The following is a 21,471-nucleotide window of genomic DNA, read 5'->3' on the forward strand; positions in this document are numbered from 1 at the left end:
GTGTTTAGCTCAGTGGAGGAGGCAGTGCTGCTCTTTATAATGTGAAACCTACAGCAAGGCATTTGTCAATTTAGTGTGACAGCAAGGCAACAGCTAACTGCAGCAAACTCCCACGAGGAACAGTTTTAAGGCAGAGAAATGGAATTTGATTCCTGTAGCACTTTTCTTAAGAAGAAAACTCACTGCGCTTTACATTAGAGTTCTTACTGTAGAGCGTTGAGTGATGAGAAAATGTTCAATTGAATGCAAGAGCAGTGACAACCACACACCCTCCAAAAGATACTGACAAAACACACACAGTAATCTTCTCACTTCTCTCTTGCACAAGGCTGTCCGGTTGTCTCCATTATCTTAATTACAGATTTACCATGAACTCTGGCTAAAAACATGACTAAATAAGCTATGACTTCAAACTCACTGTGGAGAAAAAGTGATGGGACATTTTGCTAGGTAAATCCATTGAAGAGTGCAACAATACAAAACACTCCCAGTATGATAAAATCTGCTGTGGCAGAGCTCACCAGTGAGGTGAGATACAAGAGAATGACTGACAGGTTACTGCACTTTGCCTCCTCATTACTCACTCCACTACGCTGTTAGGAAACCCCAGATTACAAGGTGTCACTGACAGGGACCAAGCCGTCAAGGCAGAGAGACACAGGTGGTTTCTTGAAAAAACATTTTTTCCATTTTATTTGCAAAAATAAACAAATGCCAAAAAGGCTTGAGACAAAAATATTGGGCCCATAAATTAGGTTAACAAAACAGAACTAAACTCAAAACTCAACAAAGAGAACTGAGTAGCACTAACTGACCTCCCAAACTAAGAGGTGAGGGGAACATATATAGTGGGCGATCAGGCCATTTAGATACACGAGGGGAACCAACCTAAATGCAATTATTCAAATTAACAACAAGAAACATGTCAGTGTAGTTATACTGAACATAAAATTAAGAAAACTACAGAATTAATTATCAAAAACACAATTAGTGAAGAAGATATGAATCAGAAATTAACTAAATAGAAATATAGCCCCTCCCCATGATGCAAGAACAATATGGTACGGTCCAATTGGCAACAATCTGTATTTATGCTGGTTGAATGCAGGTGAGAATCCTTTTGGATGACCAGCCAGGCAACTCAAGCAGGAGCCCCTGGAACTGGTAACTTAAAGAAAACTGCATTACTTCATACCAAATTAAATACCTTAAATTACTGAAAAGCTCAACAAAAATGACAAAGAAAGTTGACTAAATGTGTGCACTCCAAATAGATAAATGTATGTTCAAATTGCCAACTAACATTTGTGTGTGGTTATTTTATGTTTGTGCATTTTGTGCGTGGTGCTAAATCAATAAGTAACCAAAACAAAGGAAGTTTTACCACAATGTTTTGTGGTTCAGTGTGTGGCTGTTGGAGCAGCCATCACACCTACCATGGAAATACTTGAAGGCAGGAGTGACTCATTTGCAACTATGGAAACATGGTTGCTATGACAATTCCTTCAAACGAAATACATTACATTACTTGTCTACATCATTCTAGAGAATGACAGGCATTTTCTGACTCTGACCATACTGTATGTGTCAGCATATTCAATTTTCAATTCAATTTGTATAGGGCCAAATCAACACATATGTTGTCTCAAGGCACTTTACATAGTGAGGTCAATATTACAATATTACAGGGAAAACCCAACAAATCCCACAATGAGCAAGCACCTGGCGACTGTGGAGGAGAAAAAACTCCCTTTTAACAGGAAGAAATCTCTGACAGAACTGAACTCAGTTGTGGGCGGTCATCTGTCTCGACCGGTTGGGCTGAGGAGAGAAATGAGGGAGAGATGATAGGTGGGCAGAAAGGGGGGGAGAGAAGAGACAGGGGGAGAGAAGAGTGAGAGAACAGCTGTACAACTTTAAAGTCTACCAGACTGATACTTATAATTAAGGAAATAATACTGACACTTATAAATGTAATGATATTATTATTATTAATAATAATAATAGTAGTAATACTTCTAATAATAATGGGTTTGGATCCTGCAGCTGTGGAGACAGAGATACACTAGGGGAGAAAGAAAACAGAGTTAGATACATGTAGTGTAAAGACATGGGGGGAGAGGGCGAGAGATGCCCATGATGTAAGTTCCCCCAGCAGTCTAGCTGCATAACAAATAAATGGTTCAGTAAACACCTGAACAGCTCCAACTATAAGCTTAATCAAAGAGGAAGGTTTTAAATGTAGAGAGGGTGTCTGCCTCCCTGACCCAGACTGGGAGCTGGTTCCAGAGGAGAAGAGCCTGGTGGCTGAAGGCTCTGCCTTCCATTCTACTCTCACAGACTCTGGGAACCACAAGTAGTCCTGAGGTTACAGAGCAAAGTGATCTATTGGGATAAATATGGAATTATGAGCTTATTAAGGGCTTTGTAGGTGAGGAGCAGGATTTTGAATTCTATTTTGAATTTTACAGGAAGCCAATAGAGAAATCTTATCCCTTTTTCTAGTTCCTGTCAGAACTTGTGATGCAGCATTCTAGTCAAAGGTCATGCCCTGGTCAAAAATAACTCCAAGGTTCCTCACCGTAGAGCTGGAGCCAAGGTTATGCCATATAAGGTAATTATATGCTCAGATATTGTTCTCTGAGGTGTTTAGGGCCGAGTACAATGACCTCGGTTTTGTCTGAATTTAGAAGTAAGAAATTATGCCATTAAGGCCTTTGTCTTTAAGACAGTCCTGACGTTTGTCTACCAGATTAGTTTCATCTGGCTTCATAGATAAATACAGCTGGTCACTTCATGACTAACTTTTGTATGAATGGAAGAGTTGTTGAGGGAGAGAGTTGTGAGTGTTTAGACTAAACAAGGGAGAGTGGAGCGGATAGTTGTCCCACTAGTTAGAGGAAACCGCAGAGTTAAAGAGAGACGAGGAGGAGCGGTGGATAAGCACAGTTCACAGAAGCAACAACAACCGGGGGTGACACACTGTGTTACCGCAGTACGTCAGCACGTCAGCCTTATCTCACCTGAGCATACACTAAGTTATTTTAATATTTGGTCTTTTAACTATCTGTGTAGTCCAGAAGTAGAAATATGTCACATTGTGTAGGCATCTGCTCCAGATGATCTCTTAGCGCCTACGTTTTGTCAAATATCTGAGCAGTTTTATAATATGACAAACAGCATGGAGGACTGCCAGCGCTGGAGGGAAGTGAGAGGATGTAGTCAGTGTGCAGGACAGATATACAGTCGTGAGCCAAAGCATTCAGTGATTAAAGACTTTAAGTGGAATTATAATACACTTGGAGCCAATGAAGTGATACAAACACTGAAGCAATTCGTTGGTCTGAGGATTGTGAATGATCTGGAGCCTTCCTGTTGTTTGTTTATGTAATCCAGTAATCTAACAGAGCTGAGTGCACAACATCTAGCATTTTACCAGTTAAAACTAAGATCCTTATAAGACAGAGAAATATGCAACTGTGTCATCTGCATATGATTGATGACATTCTTTATTATTATTATGTCGCTAAGTGGGAGCCTGTTGAAATCAAAATGCAAAACTCCAAGAATTGACCCCTTTTGGAACGTATGAGAAATTCTTTGTTTCAGCAGATTCAAAACCACTGGGGTACACTCAGAATGCTCTATGACTGACAGCAGTACGGTGACAGATTGTGATGGCCCCTCCCACTCTGTTGGTGGCGCTCTGTTTTCAACCTGTGTCTGTCCCCATGCAGGAAGCAGAGGCAGAGTGGCAGAGGTGCGTCCTGTCCCAAATCTACCTCCGTGATTAGCCGTCTTTATAGAGGGCTGGAGATATCAGTTCTCTCTCTCTCTCTCTCTCTCTCTCCTCCAATCCAGGAGGGTTCTCGGTTTTGTGGTGCATGTTTGGTTTGGGTGCTTTTGTTTCTTTTTTATTTGGACACTCACATTACACATATCAACACTCATGCACTCACTACACTACTGCTAAAACAGATGAAACATTTTAGTTATGAGCTATTTGCTTACATTTAACCATTGAATGAATACATTTATATTTCTTTAAGCCTAACAACCTGTGTGGTCTCCCTTGTTCGTCTGAACCGTGAGCGGTTCATGAAACAGATTGTAAGGAGTTTCAGGAGGTTTGCAGAAAGACAAGTCGAAGCAGCCGATGGGCAGTTTCAGCGGGAGACGTTTATTCCGCGGTGTGGGTCAAAGCACAGAGACGATTCAGAGTGCATATGGGTGTACAGTTCGTTTGTACCCGCTATCTACGAAACAGGCAGCGTGAGATGTCAAATGTTTGATTGTCCACACACATACGCATCTGCGTCATCATACTAGATATCGTCGACATGACACTGGTCGTCTCTGTCATTATATTCGATAGCTTCCACAAGATACTGGTCACAGCAAGGACACATTGGTGCCAGCATGATTATGTTCAGCACCAGCAAGATATTGTTCACAATGCATACAATCAGGACACATTCTGCCACTGTTTGTCGGAACCTTGAGCAGTTCATGAAACAGATGAAGCAAAACTAAATCAAATATAATTAGGAATCAATCAGTCATTGATTATTCTGATAAGGACTGTTTAAATGCTGTGGTTATATCTGAAACCTGACATAAACACATTGTAAACATTGTGGGTGGAAAGCAGATGTATATTCAACTTTTTACAGTACATTGTTCCAGTCAGCAAGGAGGTGTTGATAATGATCAGTGTTACAATGTTGGCAGCACATCAGACAGACTCGGCTGTCTTGGCCCTCTCAAAAAGGGTCAATTGTTAAAAACATTCCAAAATAAATCATTGGTTAACTTTCAAGTACTGCTCCAATACTTGATTGTGGCTCAACTGATCTTAGCCATAAGACCATTCCTCTTTTACTTTTTATCATTTTAAATAATTTCAGCAGTCAAAATCGATTTCTTATTACTAACTTGAACTGGTTAAAGGAAAACTAATCTTTAAACTTCTCACCTCCAGAACTTATGCACAGTTTTGCTGCCTTACATCTTGAGCGACATTCATGAGAATCCCTCCTCACTCTTGTGTGTTCTTCTTCATTGTCTTGAGTATGCCTGGCATTTCTGAGACATCGAAGGACCTGAAAACCTTTGCTGAAAAGTAGGATTTTTTTTACTGGTTGGAGCAGCAGGTTGCACATTTTTTGGAATACTTCTTAAATTCAGCTACAGTAAAAGTAAACCACTTATAGTTCTATATGAGTATATCGAAATAAATACCCCAATTACATGGAAGACTGGAGGGCGATTATATTCATATGGAGGGTAGAATGAGAACAAAAAAAATATGTGTCCTACTGCTTCTGCACTGTATGTGTTGAACATCAAATTGTCTTTACATTGAACATTTTCTTCAAACCACTTCACTTACAGTAGACAAAAGTGAAGTTGTTTCAAAGGCCTCCCAGGTCAGATTAACATTAAAGACTCATTAAAAGACACTGTGCCCTTGAACAGAGCATTGGCTTTGCTGCGCGCTGTTCGTGGCAGGACGTGTGGGCGAGGAGCTGTTCGTGGTGCTGAGCAGCAGCGAGGTCAACACAGTCAGCCAGTACACGTCCGATGACAAATGATAAGACCCCTGGATGTGGACCTTCAGTGCAGATGGGACCAGGGACAATGTATGGCTGCCCCCCCCCCCCCCCTTTGTGGCTTTGATTGGCCTATAAGTGTGACCTTGTAGGATCTGTCCTGGTCACACTCAGGCTGTATTCGAATGGTTCGTATACTTCTGCAGACCACACTGTTCGCAATGAACCCGTGTGTGTGTGTGTGTGTGTGTGTGCGTGCGCTGAAGCCGCTGTTATGCATGAGGCTCCATATGAGCAGTGCACAGCTGCGGACTGGCGCACACGAGTCTCCCGTTCGCACAGTGGAGCTGTGACGCTTAGATCGCCAATGCAAATGAGACAACCCCCCCCCCCCCCACACACACACCTCCTCGTCTCGCTCACTAACACACTCACACACTGCCTGTGCTTTATACCATGCCAGCCATTCAGAGCAGCGGAACTGGCTGAGAGAGAGAGAGAGAGAGAGAGAGAGAGCTTATATAACGCCAGCTCTGGGAAATGCTGGAGAGGTGTGTGTGTGTGTGTGTGTGTGTGTGTGCGCGCGCGCGCGCGTCTCATTTGCATTGGATCTACGCGTCGCAGCTCCACTGGTCTAACTGGAGACGGGGGCCGTTTGTCGGACACTGAGCTCGGGGAGATCGCTCGACGCGCTCCGCCGCCGGAGGTAAGCCTCGGTCAAACCGCCCCTCTCCTGTAAATGGAGGCACGGCAGAGGGCTTTTTAAGATGGAAGATCTCGGCTCCTTAAATAGGTGACGCGTGTTGACTCTCGCCGCGGGTTCGTTTATCCCTCCAGCTCCGCTCCATCCCTCCGGACCGGAGCAGGCAGCGCCTCGGACACGGCGCGACGCGGCGCGCGTCGTGAGCGATGTCGTGCGTAAAAAACGTGTTTGAGTTGAACATAACTTGGGCACTCGGACTCGATCGGAGACTGCTCATTGTGCAAACTGTTGCTTCGATGCTCCGGAGCACTACCGCGCCCCTACTTCTTCCATCTGTTCGTTTGGAGGCGGGGGACGGTGCAGTCGGAACGAGACGGGCCTGATGGAAGTGGAGCTGAAGGACACGACGGTGTGTGAAAGAGGCACCTCCTGAGTGGTGTGCAGACGTAGCTGTCACATGGGAACTTGCATAGGCTGTAAGTCCAACAAGCTGTATCAAAGAGGCGCTTTCAAGAAAAACCATCATGTCAGGGCAAAGACACAGACAGGATCAGGACAGGGCTACACTCCACAAACCATCTATCTATTCATATCACCCTGTGATCACCAGGGTGCTTCACATCCGAATTACTTGTGTGTGTTTTACCAGTTATCCATCTCTCCACAGAAGAGTCTGCGTACTGCTACGATAATCACCAATTTGTAAGTGCCCCTAATGCACTCTCAATACATTTCTTTTTGATCACATCATGTCATTTCAGGGTGATAACTGAGATTTGAATTGTGAAGCTGGGAGATATTACCGGCGTCAAATTAAATATAATCTGACAGTGCAGGAATTGGGCCTGGATGAAATGTGAAAGAGGAACAATTCAGTAAAGGTTAATGTCATTTCTTAATTAAAAAAAAAACAAAAACATTACTGTGATAGGAGAGCACAGTTCCAGCACACTGATGAATCAGGAACTGCAGACTCCAGGTAGGGTTTTGAATTTCAAAGCAAATGGCACAAATGAAAGTAGCGAAGCAGCAGACACCAAGAAATGAATTGCTGCAAGACAGAAACATAACCCCATATGTGAACATGAGCTGTTTATCCATATGTCAGGCATATGCAGTTCTTTCTTTACCTTTGATTGTGCTAACAGACAGGGAAATACACTTGTGCTTTAAATCCAGCTACTTGTGTCTCTCTCTGATTTTGTGCCCCAGCTTTTCCTCACGGATCATCCTGGAGTCAGTGACCAGAGCCCGGATATAGCGTCTCTCACTGTCGTAACCCATTCAGCGTCTCACTGCTGCTATTGGTCATTGTGGCAATGAAGGACCAAGACGCAGTGTCTACACCATCGCCAGACGTCGCCAGACTTTACAAAAATAAAGAAATTGTAGGTAGGCATCTATTTCTCGGTCACACTCAATTAAATGGCCTTCCACTGAGGTGAGGGACAGTGTACGGCGTGGGAATGGTGGCGCCTCTCTACAAGCTGCACTGCCTCTTGAAGAGGGCTCAAATGCTGCTGCTCTGCCTGGGCATCGCCTATCTGATGGCAGGCAGCATCCTACTCCTGCAGCGCTCCACCATCAGAGTCGCACAGCCAAACCTCGCCAGCCTGCCGCCCATGCTGTCCATCGCAGCACCTCCTACCGCCCTCAGGATTGCAGGCCTGGCCGTGAGGGCACGCTCCAGATGGGCCGCCATTCAGTCTGTCTCTGGAGGGGGAGCCAAGGCAGGACGACACTGGCCTGCTTCCCGGAGCCTTGGGGTCCAACACTTGCATCGCCGCTGGTTTCACAGTCTGCTGCCAGAGAGTCCAGAGCAGAGAGTCTCTATCCACAGGAACAGCCGGCACAAGGGTAAATAACTATTACAGACTAGCTTTTGCTGTTCTGTGAATATATTAAATTAAAACAAACTCAACATTTAAAACTTAATGATCAGTCAAAAGACTAACATTTTTCTCCACTCTTATGGACACTGTTTTATGTTTAGTCCAGGTCTCTACTGTGGAATGAAATCAGAGTTACAGCTTTGTAAGCATCATTGCAACTTCTCTTATAGCCAACTAGCCAGCGGGCAAACAAAGTAAAGTCACCAGTATTAATGTCAACATGTGACTTCTGGGCACTGCGTGTCCTATTTACATTCATTAGTGTGCAAGTAAGGTGCTAACAGCTTGACACAGAGTTAACTGGGTACTACAGTATGCTTAAATAGCTGGTCGGCACTATGTCAATACAAAATTAGTTTTTGCTCACAAACTGCACAGAATTAAACCAAGTCCTTTTCATCCCCTTGGTACTGTAAAGTACAGATTTAACAACCTGATCAGCTACTTATTATCTGCTTTTCCATAACCCGTGAACCTCCAATATGACTGCCACATGATGCTACCTGACAGGCTTGTGGTTGTGTGGTCTTCTCACAAAAGCTTCTGTGGTTTTGCCAATAATGAACTGCCTCTGTGTATCAGTAGCAAAGGTTGTGCACCTCTCCTGCAATTAAACTGAAGCAGATATCACTGCAGAGTCAATGAAAAAGATCTCAGCTCTAACACTATCTTGTCATCTGAAATAGAGCAGTGGACGAGGAAATGCGAGGGTGAAATATCCTGGCGACGAGACGTGGACTGAGATGTGGTTTAAGTGAATAATATATGAAAAAAGCAAATATACAAGTCTATTTTCTATTCTGTAATTTATTTATTATTATTTTGTTTTTTAGCTCAGGTGGCCCCGAGGTGAGGCAACACACTCTCTGCTTCCATAGGGTTTCATCAGGTTTCACTTTACATTAACGAACAGATGAGCATGTCCTCAGAACATTTAGAGGAGCTTCATTATACATTTATATGAATTTTACGTGTGGGTGCTTCAGATCTTGTAGATGAAGGAGAGTGCTCACTGATCCTCTCAAAACCAGAGAGGGAGAAGGCAGGCAGATACTTATTTCTACGTCTAGAAAATAAACTAGTGATAATGAAGACAAAAATCATACAATTCCTTGTGTGTACTCCTAAGAATCCTTCACCATTACTGAACTTTACGATATCCCTGGAGAAGTACTGTGCTGTTTAATGGTGCCTGTCCGTGCCTTAGGCATTTTGTTGAAATGATAAATACAGTGGAATTACTTTCATTGCAACATTTGTTCCTCCAGCTCATTCTTGAAAAGCATCCTATAAGAGCTTGTAATCCTTTTTTAAACTGACACTACATAACCACTCAGTCACTTAGCAGGGTAATAAAGATATATAACAAATATTCAATATTAACAAATATTCTGATAATCAATTAATGCTTTAAAGAAGTGGAACATATTTAGAGATACACTTATCTGCTCTCCTGCTGTGAGTTAGATAAGATCAGCATCACTCCCACATCTGTCCAGTAGATATATGAAGCTTCAGCCAACAGTCAATTGGATTAGTTTAGCAGAAACAGGTGGAATCTGCTAGCCTGAAGTTCAGAAATCCACCTCTAAAACATACAAATTAAAACATCTTGTTTGTTTTATTCAGCCCAAGAGTCGCAGCCTTGTCTTCATGGTGAGGTTGCCAGGTAACAGGTGGAGATCTCCGCAGGTCATACAAACAAGATATCGCATGTTATTTTTAAAGATGTTGGTACATGGATTTGACTTTTCCATATTTTTGTGCTAAGCTAACTCAACAGTCTGCTGGCTGTAGCTTCATATTAAATATATGATGGTATAGCGATATGACAGTCATACCCTTCTTCTCTAGAGAGAGAAGAATTGTATTTTCCAAAATGTCAAACCATTGTCATCTGACAATAAAAAAATGAACGCATACATCTGCTGGTCCCAGCTCCTCAAATGTGAGAATATTCTTTCTTTTTTTGTTTTTTTCCCTTCCATTTAAGATAATGTAAAAGGCACTTCTTAGAGACCAAAGTCTCTGATTGGAGTCAACAGATACCAGAGGTTTACATGAATGTGATAATTTAATTTTTAAAATGTCCCACAACTAAATGTTCCTAAATTACCTTAAACTTATTATTGTTCTGTAATTAATCAATATGTAGTGGGTGGTGCAGACTTTATACTAATACATAGATAATATGCAGGATTTAAGTCCCACAGTTCTAATAATTAGTCTCCCCCTTCTCTTATTCACTGACACAGTAGTAATAACATAACACAGCGGGGAGCAAGAGTTTGCACATGCGTTTTCCAGTGATATTCATTGATTCAGGAGCCCTGATATCTATTCAACATTTTATAATGTTTTGATTTACCTGTTTTAAGATGTTGCTGTTTTAGGTCATAGGGGCAGTGCAGGTGATTTGCACTCGTGATTTGATTTATCTGATGGATCAAGGAGTTATTTGCAGTTGGTATTTATGTTTTTTCAGGGTTTTCCTTTATCAGACATATTGTTGAGATTACCCTCTCTGACCCCAGCTTTGGTCAGCCAACCATGTGCTGAGACCCTCTCTGCTGTGGTTTTGAGGACTCCCCTCCTCGTACATTTGTGAGGACATTATAGACCCTGCAGAGACCGTGAAACTTCTTCAGCCTATTTTAATGAACACACACAGTGCACATCTTAACCCAGGCAGAAGCACATGTCCTCAAACTCAGTCTGTCATTAGCCTCCTCCATCCAGTCCTGTGGGGAAGAATCAGCTCCAGCGCAGCCATCTGTCCTGGTGTTTAAGAAAGCTACACAGTGTCAGACCTAAGTGCGGTCTTCCCTCCATTAACACTCAGCTGTGTCTGCCCGGGGCTTCGCCTTCACTTTGATCAAAGCAATGACCTGCCCTGCTCGGTGAAGGGGGTAGGGGACCTCGAGGTTATGTCTCTTGAGATACTTCTTGCTATAGCCGGGCAGACCTGGCCTTTTGCAGCTTTCCGGCAGCAGCCGCTGTTGTTCAGAGGACAAAGCAGACTGATTGAATCTTGAATTCGATATGGTGGTGCTTGGCCTGGCAGAGATTTCACAGACCAATGCGTGCTTCCATCTTGTCTGTGAACCTTGCTGCTGAATCTCATCAGTCCTACTGACATGTATCTCCTCTAACACTCTTTTAAATCCTCACTTTGACCGATTATTTTTTATGCTTTTAGTAAATGTAGAGGAACACAAGCTGCATCCTCAGTGTCCTTGAAACCTATAAAACATCTAGGAATACAAATTCATGTGAAATAAGCCTGAAAGCCAACACTGGTGAATTTTCTGTATACGCTCTATGCACCAAAAGACTGACTTTGAGAATGAGTAAAAACATGCAGCGCACAGCCTGAAAATATTCCAGTCTCAGACCCAAGGGGAAAGATGTAAATGAAGCCAGCAAACAAAATAAATGCATTATCCTACCCTCCACACAGATATTCATAAAGGTATTTATAAAGGAGAATTCTATGTGTCAGCTGAGCAGGCTTTGAGGTGGCAATGTGGCAAAGACAAGGGTAACATCTAAGACTGAATTCGGGCGACATTTTAAATGGAGCCATAATCTTGTCAGCACATCACAATAGTCTGTCATAGCCTATTAAGCATTACAGGGACGTGCTTTTTTATTCTGGTGCAAGTGAAAAGGTTCACAGTAATGTAGGAATAACAAGAATCATCACTGAATGATAAATTAGGACTGGTCATGTTATAAATTAGGTATTATAGCTCACAATACATGCTGGTGTGTATAATTACTGCGAGTACGTGGTGATGCGAAGGCTGCTTTGGCACTGTTATGACAGTACCAGTGCCAGACTGAGGGCGGAGGAAGTCTGGTTTATGTCCAAATCTAGTTAAAGTGCAGAGTGTCAACATTCACATTCATCTTATTGAGCAAATTGCATTGTTCTCAAGCACATGCATGCAATTTTGATTTTGAGCTGTGTAACACATAACAAGGGGAATTTAAAATAATAATTATTAGAATCATAGGGATGTATTTATTTATTTTAAATTTTGAATTAGTTAAACTTTTCTTTTGGGAAAATATGCAAAGGAAATAGCTTAAAGGATAAACCTGAAAAGCAACAATATTTTTTGGTGTATGCATGTTATTAAGATGATTATTTTCAATTCATCTTTAATTATCATGACTTATTTGCAGTCATATAAAACAACTGAAGTTATCCCTCATAATTTAGAAGCTGTAAATAAAGATGGTTTAGCTTTAACTAGACCTTGGTTTTTTGAGTGCAGTTGCTAAATGGAGGTTTTCAAACTAAAGGTTCTCTTTGTTTATCTGTTTATCTTGACACATGCAGGAACCTACATCGGTTGCTTTCTGCACAACGCCAGTGATCGAGCCCTGGGAGGAACCATGCTTTATGACCTGCGTAAAATGACCAGTTCTCTGTGTCAGGACACCTGCTCAGAAAGGTAATGCGTTTGCGGCATGCCCCTGTGAAGGGACCACAGAAGGCCTGCTGTTTGAGTAAATGCTTTGGATCTCAGTCTCCTCCATGAATGCCTCCTGTGTGTGGACCCAGCTGAGAGCCAGGTGGCTGGATGACAGTAAAAGATGAGGGGGTGAGAGAGGGAAGAGTGAAGAGCAGAAGGCTTGATCTGTTGCAGAAGAAGGAAGGAGGGAGGTGGGTGCGAAAGAAAGCTTAATGAGCTGACTACAGCAGTTGTTGAATAAATTAGCGGTTAGATATGGTGTGGTGTGGTAATCTCTGAATGGGTCTGTGTGAGCTGAGTTAGCAGAGTTGTAGTGACTGTCCAAACCTGCGAGACAATGTGGCGGGGCTGGTGGACTTCTCAAAGAAAAACTCAGGGAATGACCTGCCTGAATTATTCCTTTTCATATCTTAGCAGCAAAGAAGCAGTGTCGCCCCACTGAAGCAGAGCAGCAGAGGACAGATGGAGGCAGTCAGACTGAGAGTTGGTGCCCCCCCCCCCCCGACCCATTCACAGGGAAAGCAGTCAAACTCGTTACCAGAGCGGTGCAATTACCGCGATGAAAAAAGGTAAAAAGTTTATAAAAATTAATGAGAAAGCTTCAAAGGACCTCGATGAAAAGGTCAATTCTGATGAGGTCTCTGTCTCTCCCAAATAGGCCGGGGAACGGAGGGGAAGAGGGATGAGTCACAACAGCTTCGGTGTGTAAAGTACAGATCAGAGGTGACCGCAGTTCAGCCAGAAAAAGACATTACATGGTCAGATGAGTGCAGAAGGAAGAGTACTGACAAATATCACAGGGGATGGACCATACTGCCGATTTAATGCCAGGAAGTTTGAGTTAATTGATAACTTTGAAATGTTACCTAATGTCTGCAGGGAAGGCGAAGCCTGAGGGCAGTAGCTTGAGGTTATCTGCTGCCTCTTGTTAGAGTAATGACGCCGCGTGCGTGTGTGTGTGTGTGATTAGTGGTTACCAGTTTGCAGGTCTGGAGTATGGAGCTGAATGCCATTGCGGGAACCGGATCAGCAGCCTACGGGCTCCTGAGGAGGACTGTGGCCTGGTCTGTCGGGGTGAGAGAGGGTCTCCATGTGGCGGCGTGGGCCGACTCTCCATTTACAAGGTGGAGGAGCAGCTGCCGGGTCACAGAAAATGTGAGTGAGCTTCCCCCCCGGGAAGGAGCGGGACTGTCTTCCATCCATTCTCTGCACAAGCTGCAATGTGGTTGACTTCACAAATGAATGAAAAAATAACTAAACTTGATTCATGGTAAATATTATTTAGTTTTTATTTAAATCACTGTGTGTTTGTATCCCCTATGGCAATATTCCCAAATTAGCAGATTTGCAGTGAAATACTAAAGTCAATGAATAAAAATATTAGGTATGTTATTTTGTAAAGAAGCATTCTGTTGCACTGCGGGACAGCTGAATTTCCAAACAACTATAAGCTGAGGTCTTCTCACCTCAGTCTGTGTTGAGGGAAAGGCGTGTCAGCAATTATTTGACCTGTTTGCCGTAACCAATCGTTCCATCACTGCTGACGGTCGTCATGTCTGACTGCCGTGCATCTGCAATACACTTGCAGGGAAGAACTGAGAACTGTGAGCTGGCGTCAGTAGTCTTGGAGAAGCTGCGGCACAACCGCACATTTAACAGGACTTTGAAAATTTAAAATGAAAATGTAGTTAGGGTAATTGTTGCCTCATTTCTGTTAACATGATGTATTGAAGACACGCCTCTTGCAACACCCTTGGCCTGGGAAGAGGGAGAGAGTCAGATAGCTTCACCAGACCTAATCCTTTGATTACCTCCTGAAAATTGTCGTAATGTACAATAAATACAGTTAAGCTGTCCCACTAAGCTTTGCTGTTGTCCCACCTCATGATTTAGGCGTATTAAACAGGTGTATTTTATACATAAAATCCTTCTCAGTGCAGCCTTCAACTTGATGATTTATGAAATATGTTGAAACATCTTTCAGAAGAATATTCTCTGAGGCGACAACTCTGGAGTGTTTTCTGTGTGAGTCAGAGTTGTAGACTATGTCTGTTGTTCATTTTGCGCATGTAAAAGATGACTATTTCATCGATGACTATGACACGTTGTGATACACTATGATTTTAAATACAGTAGATTAATAGTTTACTCTGTGTTACTGGCCAATTTTATTATGTTGTATTATTTTATATTATGTTATAAATTCCTCAAAGTTAGATGGTAAAATTAACAAAACTGATTATCCATGTACTTCAAATTTTTATTTTAAAGATATGCATCCCCTTCTTGTTGTTGGCAAGGTCAAATCTATTATAGGAGCCTTTTATTTCACATAGAGTCTTAATATTCATGATGGTTCTGTGTCTCTGGGAGTTTGCAGCTGAATTTTGAATGTATTATATACCAGAATTCAGTCAAGTGCAGGAATAAATTACAGAAAAAACACATTGAAATGGTTGATAATTCAAATTTAACCATGAAACCAGACCATTTTTTGTTGTTGTTATTTTAGAAAATCTAACCATTATTTTCTCAGTCAGACCTTTACTACTGCTTACAAAGTGGGTGAATCCTACCAAATGAATTGATTAATAAATACACATTCTGCCACTAGTGCGTAACCATTTCCCCGTGTATTTTTCTTTTCCAGTCAGAAATGTTCACTACCGTGGCTGCTTCAAGTTGCCGAAGAGCACAGTGGACACTTTCCCTGTCCACTCCTTTCAGCCCAACCTAACAACACAGTCCTGCATCGAGACCTGCACTGATAAGGTGTGAATTACTGAAATTACAGACTCAATGATCAATGTATTGCACAGTCTGTATCTCTCCGTGGTGTGCTGGCGGTTCTCCACACCCAGGAGGTCACATGTGGGCGCACAGAGCGCCATGAATTTTGCTGAATGCTTAAGGTTTAATGTGCCTCTAATTAGAAGTAATCTGGATCCTGCACTGAGATGTAACTGGATGCAGCTGTGAACAGCTGGAAACAGAAGCGGCTGGTAGACGTCATCTGATGGCAACCGTAATGTGATTGTGTGTGTGTGTGTGAGTGATTATGCGTGTGTGTGTGTGTGTGTGTGTGTGAGTGATTATGCCTTAAGATTTTTGTAATTTCCATTGCAGTGTCTGTACTTGTTCTGTGACATTGAGCATTCTGACCTTCTGTAACTGGAAAGGGGACAAAAATAATGAAAAGTGACGACTTCCCGGTTGAAGTGAGCTGACACATCAGCGTTGGGTAGAATAGAGGTATTTGGAGAGAAAAATAAATATGACAAGCCACATAAAAACATGGAGAGTGCCTGTGCTTTCGGTTTGCAGGAGCTGCCACTGGCTGTGTTCAAGAAGCTGCACTGTTTCTGCACATGGACGTCGCCTACGTTCAGTCTCAGCTCTGCTCTGAACAACAGCAGCAACTCCACACCCACAGCACCCACTGACCATGACCACTACCGGGTGTATCACACACCTGTGCTTGGTGAGCCAGCCCTGTGTCAATCTTCTCTATACGTGACAAGGTTATGTTTAAAACTCCTATCATTGTAAAGCCTCAATCTGACTGGGTTTACAGAGCGAGAATTGACAATGTCATAATTACCAGACCGTGTCTGTGTTTTAATCCTGTTCCGTCCTGCTATGTCAGTCATTTTTATGGATCACAAACAGCAGTTAAAGTTCCAGTGTCTCTTGCCTCCTGTAAAATGGCATGTAAAACAATCTAGTCTAAACTATTCTATGTCCTGACACTGTCTGTAAATATTGTCTTTTTCTTAGGGGAAAGAGCGCTTAGTGCATGACTGAGACGAAATGGAACTTGTAAGAAGTGTTCGTCTTAGATTTAGATCAGATTGAAAACCCTCAGCTTTAATCCTCAGATCCATTTCTTTTGTTCTGTTTTAACTTTGTCCTGAAAAAGAATCCACACTCTAATTATTCTGCTCTTGTGCCGTTCAATAACTGGAACTGACAACAAAAGCTCTGTCCCTCCAGACTCCAGGTGCAAAGACAGGATGTTTCTGCCTCAGAGATCCAACTCCCTGGTGGCTCTTTCCAGTTTTCCTGGTGCAGGCAACACCTGGGTACGGCACCTCATCGAGCTCGTGACCGGCTACTACACTGGCAGCTTCTATTTCGATGGCACGCTATACAACAGAGGTGGGGCAGGACCACAACACTTTCTGAACGAGTGTTTAAGTGAGTGCTTTGGGAAATGTCGCCCCCTACTGACCATTCATTTATTCTTTGGTGAAAGGTTTTAAAGGAGAGAAGGACTACTGGAAGAGTGGCCGCAGCATCTGTGTGAAGACCCACGAGAGCGGTCAGAAAGAGATTGAGATGTTTGACTCTGCAATCTTACTGATTCGAAACCCTTACCGCTCCCTCATGGCTGAATTCAACCGCAAGTGCGCCGGACATTTAGGACACGCCACAGATACACAGTGGAAAAGTAAAGGTAATACAGTCCAATCCACACAGACACAATAGCCTAGTGCTTTATGGCTCTGCTGAAGGATGCTGTGCTTATTGCTAGATAATGTCCTATTGCGGATGTTACAGCAACAGTGGACCTCAGGGCATTCTGTGATTGTGACTGTGAGCGCACAGCAAAGCAGTTGGATTCACATTTATACAGTACAGCGAAGACTGGACTGAGTGTTACAGCTTTCATGCCACGGGCAGCAACAAGTCATCTATAGACAAAAATCAGCAACTGTAACAAAAAGGGATTACAGCATGGAAAACCCCAGTATCCACTGTAGTAGTGATCGGGTCAGAGGCGGACTGGCCATCTGTGTGATCTGGAGAATCACAGAACGGCCGGTAGTGCAGGGCAGCTGACGGCCGGCACGCATGAACGTTTTTTTTGGTTTGTTTTTTACAATGGCCGGTAGTCCATGGTGGCTGGAGCTGGATTTATGCTCGACGCATCGGCCCCATAGACTAATCGGTCCGTGCGCACAGCGGCTGTGACGTCACCGCGGCACCAGGCCCGTTTTCACTCGCGCTCCAGGCACGTCTGACATAGTGCAGTCTTCTCCTGAACAAAAGGTTTACAAGATTGGGATCAGGAAAATTCAGAGTAGCCTCCCTGCTGCCCTTATATGTAAAATGTATATCAGAAAAATCATCTGATACATTAAAATATCCTCAGGAAATAATCTCTTCCAAGAACTACAGCACACAATTGTGTGCTGTATATAAAAATATAAATATATATATATAACCCCCTAAATTGCTGTCAAACTTCCCCAGATTGATGGATTTAACACAGACATGTACACTGCATTTACATTGAATCTGTTGTTTGTTGACAAAATCATTCTTAACTGTACTCTTCTTCACCTGCAGAATGGCCAGAATTTGTCTCCAGCTATGCCCCCTGGTGGGCGTCCCATGCACTGAGCTGGCTGAAGTTTGGACGCCGCCTGCTGGTGGTGCATTACGAGGAGCTGCATAGAGCTCTACTCCCTCAGCTCAGTCTAATCACGGGCTTCCTAAATGTCACTATGACTGAGGAGAGGCTGATTTGTGCGCAGAGCAACCAGGACGGGCATTTCAAGCGCTCTGTGGCACAGCAGCCGTCCTTTGACCCCTTCACCCCTGACATGAAACAGACGATTGACTCCTTCATCCATACTGTCGACCAGGCACTGCACAGCAGGAACTTTAGCGGACTTCCACAGGAATACCTCCCCAGATGATGATCTGAAAAGGTCATAAATCCAGTCCACCCGGGTCGTTCTTCATCGAGCGCTCGGTGGGAACAGACACACACTGGCTGATAGAAGTGGACCACCGGACTGTTTGATAGTCCAGACTCACTGTGAACAACTGTAGAGTCATGGAAACACAGCAGAGTTCAACGATGAAAATTCATTGCAAAAATCCACTGGTGAACAGTGATGAAAGCCTCAGGGCCGGGGACTGCCTCTCTGCGAGCAGCAAAGATGACGAATACTCAGAGAGGATTTAACATGATTTGTTGGACTGCTGCGTTGGGATTATCCAGCAAAGTGCCCGACTGCAAAGATATGAGAGTGTAAATCCAACATGGACTCATTTCGGTTAAAGAAGGGTTTTCTGTGACTCTTTAAAAATTCACTTTAGAACATATGTATTATGTTTCTAGCATACAGCCATGTTAAAAAAAATGACATGTCATACAAAGACACATAATAGACACAGAAGCATTATTCTGATTGCGCTGTGTTTATGGGAGTCTTTTTCTGTGTGAATAGCTAAATTATGTGACTGAATGGACTGAATGAAAAAAACTGCTTCAAACTGTAAATGACACCCAGCTGATTCATTGATGACTATTCTATTTTATTAAATGCGTTCGGTTTGAATTGAATGATGTAAGTTTGCATTACAAGTTTTGTCACTTCTTTGGACCATGGTGAGGCACATTCTCCATCAGTTTGTGTATTTTGCTATCAGAAGTTTGTCACGACACTTCCAGTGTCAAAGTTGAAATGGATTGTTTGTACAGTCCTCATGCTGTTACCACAAACAAGCTAAAACAAGACAAACTTGTGCAAACCTGCGTAAAATCTTCTCTCACTTGTTCAGATACTGTACAAATCCTAACACTTTATTTATACCCTATATTGACAGGTAGAATAGTGCCACCTGATGGTTGAATTGCACTCACAGCACCTGTTTTCACTTGAGCTTATAGAAAAATACAATGACATGAATATGACAAAATGGCTAATTTCAGAGACACAATGTCAAGAAAACAAACTTATGCAATTAAGTGCAGTAGACAATATTCACAAATTTTGTCTCAGATAGATTTATGCGGTCGGGTTTTTACGGTGGCCCTGAAGTGCAAATCACAACGACTTAAGAGAAATCACAACACTGAAAGAGAAAACACAAGGCGAAAGACAAAACCCAACGGTGAAAGAAAAAACACAAAGGCAAAGAAAAAGAAAAAACACAACGCCGAAAGAGAAAACACTACTGATGGGTTGTTGTTGGTAGCCCCACACACAAGCCACATTATCCTCCTTGAAACGCCATCAATACATCCTGAGAGGGCCAAGCCAAAGGGTTTCAGTTTGTCCTATCAATCTACATGCCATATATAGTTTGGACCCATAGAATGGTAGGTACGCTTGATGTTTTTTTCGAACTCCTCCTAGGCCATGCATCCAAGCTGCACGAAACTTGGCACGTAGCATCTCCAGACCAAGCTGCTCCAAAGGTCGTCAGGGGGGGACTCGCGGAGGGGGAGGACTCGCCAGTGGTGGGGTGATCGCCAGAGCTTGGACCCCGTCATACACTGCTTGCAGTTGTAGTTAGGGGTCCAAGCCCGAAGGGGCTGGGAACCGCATTTGCAAGGCAACGCGGTTCACAGCACCAGCGGTGCTGAGAACCCTGTTGTAATTGCAAAGATTCTTATTCTTATTATCATGTATTTTCGGAGATAAAAGTCCCACCACAGTGCCATTTTCAGGACTGGGCCAGAACCCTGCCCACACCTCAGGCACAAATATTCACACACTTTCACCCATAGGGGGAGCTATAATCAAAAAAAATAGTTTTTTTGGCTTGTAACTCCCATACCGTAAACCTCAAAATTCTAAATTGCGGAAGTTACGCCGAAACAAATTTGTGTAGCTAGCGGACAAAACACTAACTTTTGTATATCTCAGCCTAATTAAATGCTATCAATGTGAAACTTTTGATTCTTGTTTGCCAGGACACTCTGAGCTTTGCCCACAAATTTGACGAAGATTGGCCTCTAGGGGGCGCTACCAATATGAGAAAGTTATATCTCATTAACGGCACATGCAATTTTTACGAAACTTCTAGGGTACAATCCAAAGCCACTCATAAAAAAAGGAAAAACAGACAATTTTAGAGTAGTCTTCAAAAGTCCTACCTCACCGGTGGACTCCAATGATGAAGAGAGAATAGGTGATCCTTCCCTCAGGATAAAAGTTATCAGCTTCAGCTCCTCTGGTGAGAAGGTGATCGGGTTCAATGTTGGCTCGCCATCTCCTCCGTCAAGGAGAATTCAGGATCCAAATCCAGATCAATAGTTGTTCCCAGGAAATAAACCTGGTCGAAACAATGCCGCTTCAACGCCAGAAGCGGTTTTCCTCTGGTTCACAGGTTGTCCTTCACTCTTCAAATAAAGCATAAAACTATCCTTTCACTCCCGCTTGTAGTTCAACTAGTTTTAATCAACGTCTCTCATTGTGTTTTATTTGGCCTCAATGGCGTGTCGAACTATATACTTTTTCCTCCCGGAGGTGGGACTTAATTTCCCTCATCCAATCAGGAATCTGCATTCCTCGACATAACCAATGAAACGATTCAATGCAAGACTGACATTGATTGACATACTATTTTAGCGAATAGGAATAGTGGAAATAAAATACACAATCAAATAATCTTATAATAATACATTCTAATAATCTTAACATCTATTGAGTCACAGGTCATTACATTATCTTAATAATGTATTTATGTATTCCTTTTAACCCTCTATATGTCACTGGGTTACACCGCCATGAAACATCAGACTATTATGACTCCACTCCACGTGCTCATGTCTTCACCAACTCTCTCAGGAATGATAACAGTCCCACCCTCAACACATTTGCATGTCAACATTGAGCCACGGTCATAGCGCCACCTACTGACAACAGAAAGTATGACTTATGTGACAAACATGATGCACTCAACGCATCGTGTGCGCGGACGCGGGATGTGAAATCTGCAACACGCCCCTTGCGTCACGTGAGCGAGGGCCCAATGACACTGCTCGCGGTTTGAAAAACTGCTCTAGTTATTCTTATTCTCTCTATTTTTTTTTGCAA

The 21,471-nt window shown here is 42.9% G+C and overlaps 1 protein-coding gene across 5 annotated transcripts; it reads left to right on the plus strand.

The window, feature by feature from the left end:
- Positions 1-5,976: 5,976 nt before the first annotated feature.
- wscd1b (WSC domain containing 1b) lies at positions 5,977-18,989 on the plus strand. Of its 5 annotated transcripts, none has more exons than XM_035626912.2 (10): positions 5,977-6,731; positions 6,923-6,957; positions 7,468-8,112; positions 12,496-12,610; positions 13,602-13,786; positions 15,282-15,403; positions 15,956-16,112; positions 16,625-16,789; positions 16,887-17,087; positions 17,984-18,989. In XM_035626912.2, the coding sequence occupies exons 3-10, from the start codon at positions 7,722-7,724 to the stop codon at positions 18,334-18,336; spliced, it is 1,689 nt and encodes a 562-aa protein (XP_035482805.1). In that variant the 5' UTR covers positions 5,977-6,731; positions 6,923-6,957; positions 7,468-7,721; the 3' UTR covers positions 18,337-18,989. The 5 variants fall into 5 exon arrangements, with proteins under 5 accessions (XP_035482805.1, XP_035482807.1, XP_047186545.1 ...); XM_035626914.2 differs by having other exon boundaries at positions 5,977-6,258; XM_047330589.1 differs by having other exon boundaries at positions 5,977-6,957.
- Positions 18,990-21,471: the final 2,482 nt, after the last annotated feature.

The sequence above is a fragment of the Scophthalmus maximus genome, chromosome 2 (genome assembly GCF_022379125.1).
Source record: "Scophthalmus maximus strain ysfricsl-2021 chromosome 2, ASM2237912v1, whole genome shotgun sequence".
Classification (NCBI taxonomy): Eukaryota; Metazoa; Chordata; class Actinopteri; order Pleuronectiformes; family Scophthalmidae; genus Scophthalmus; species Scophthalmus maximus.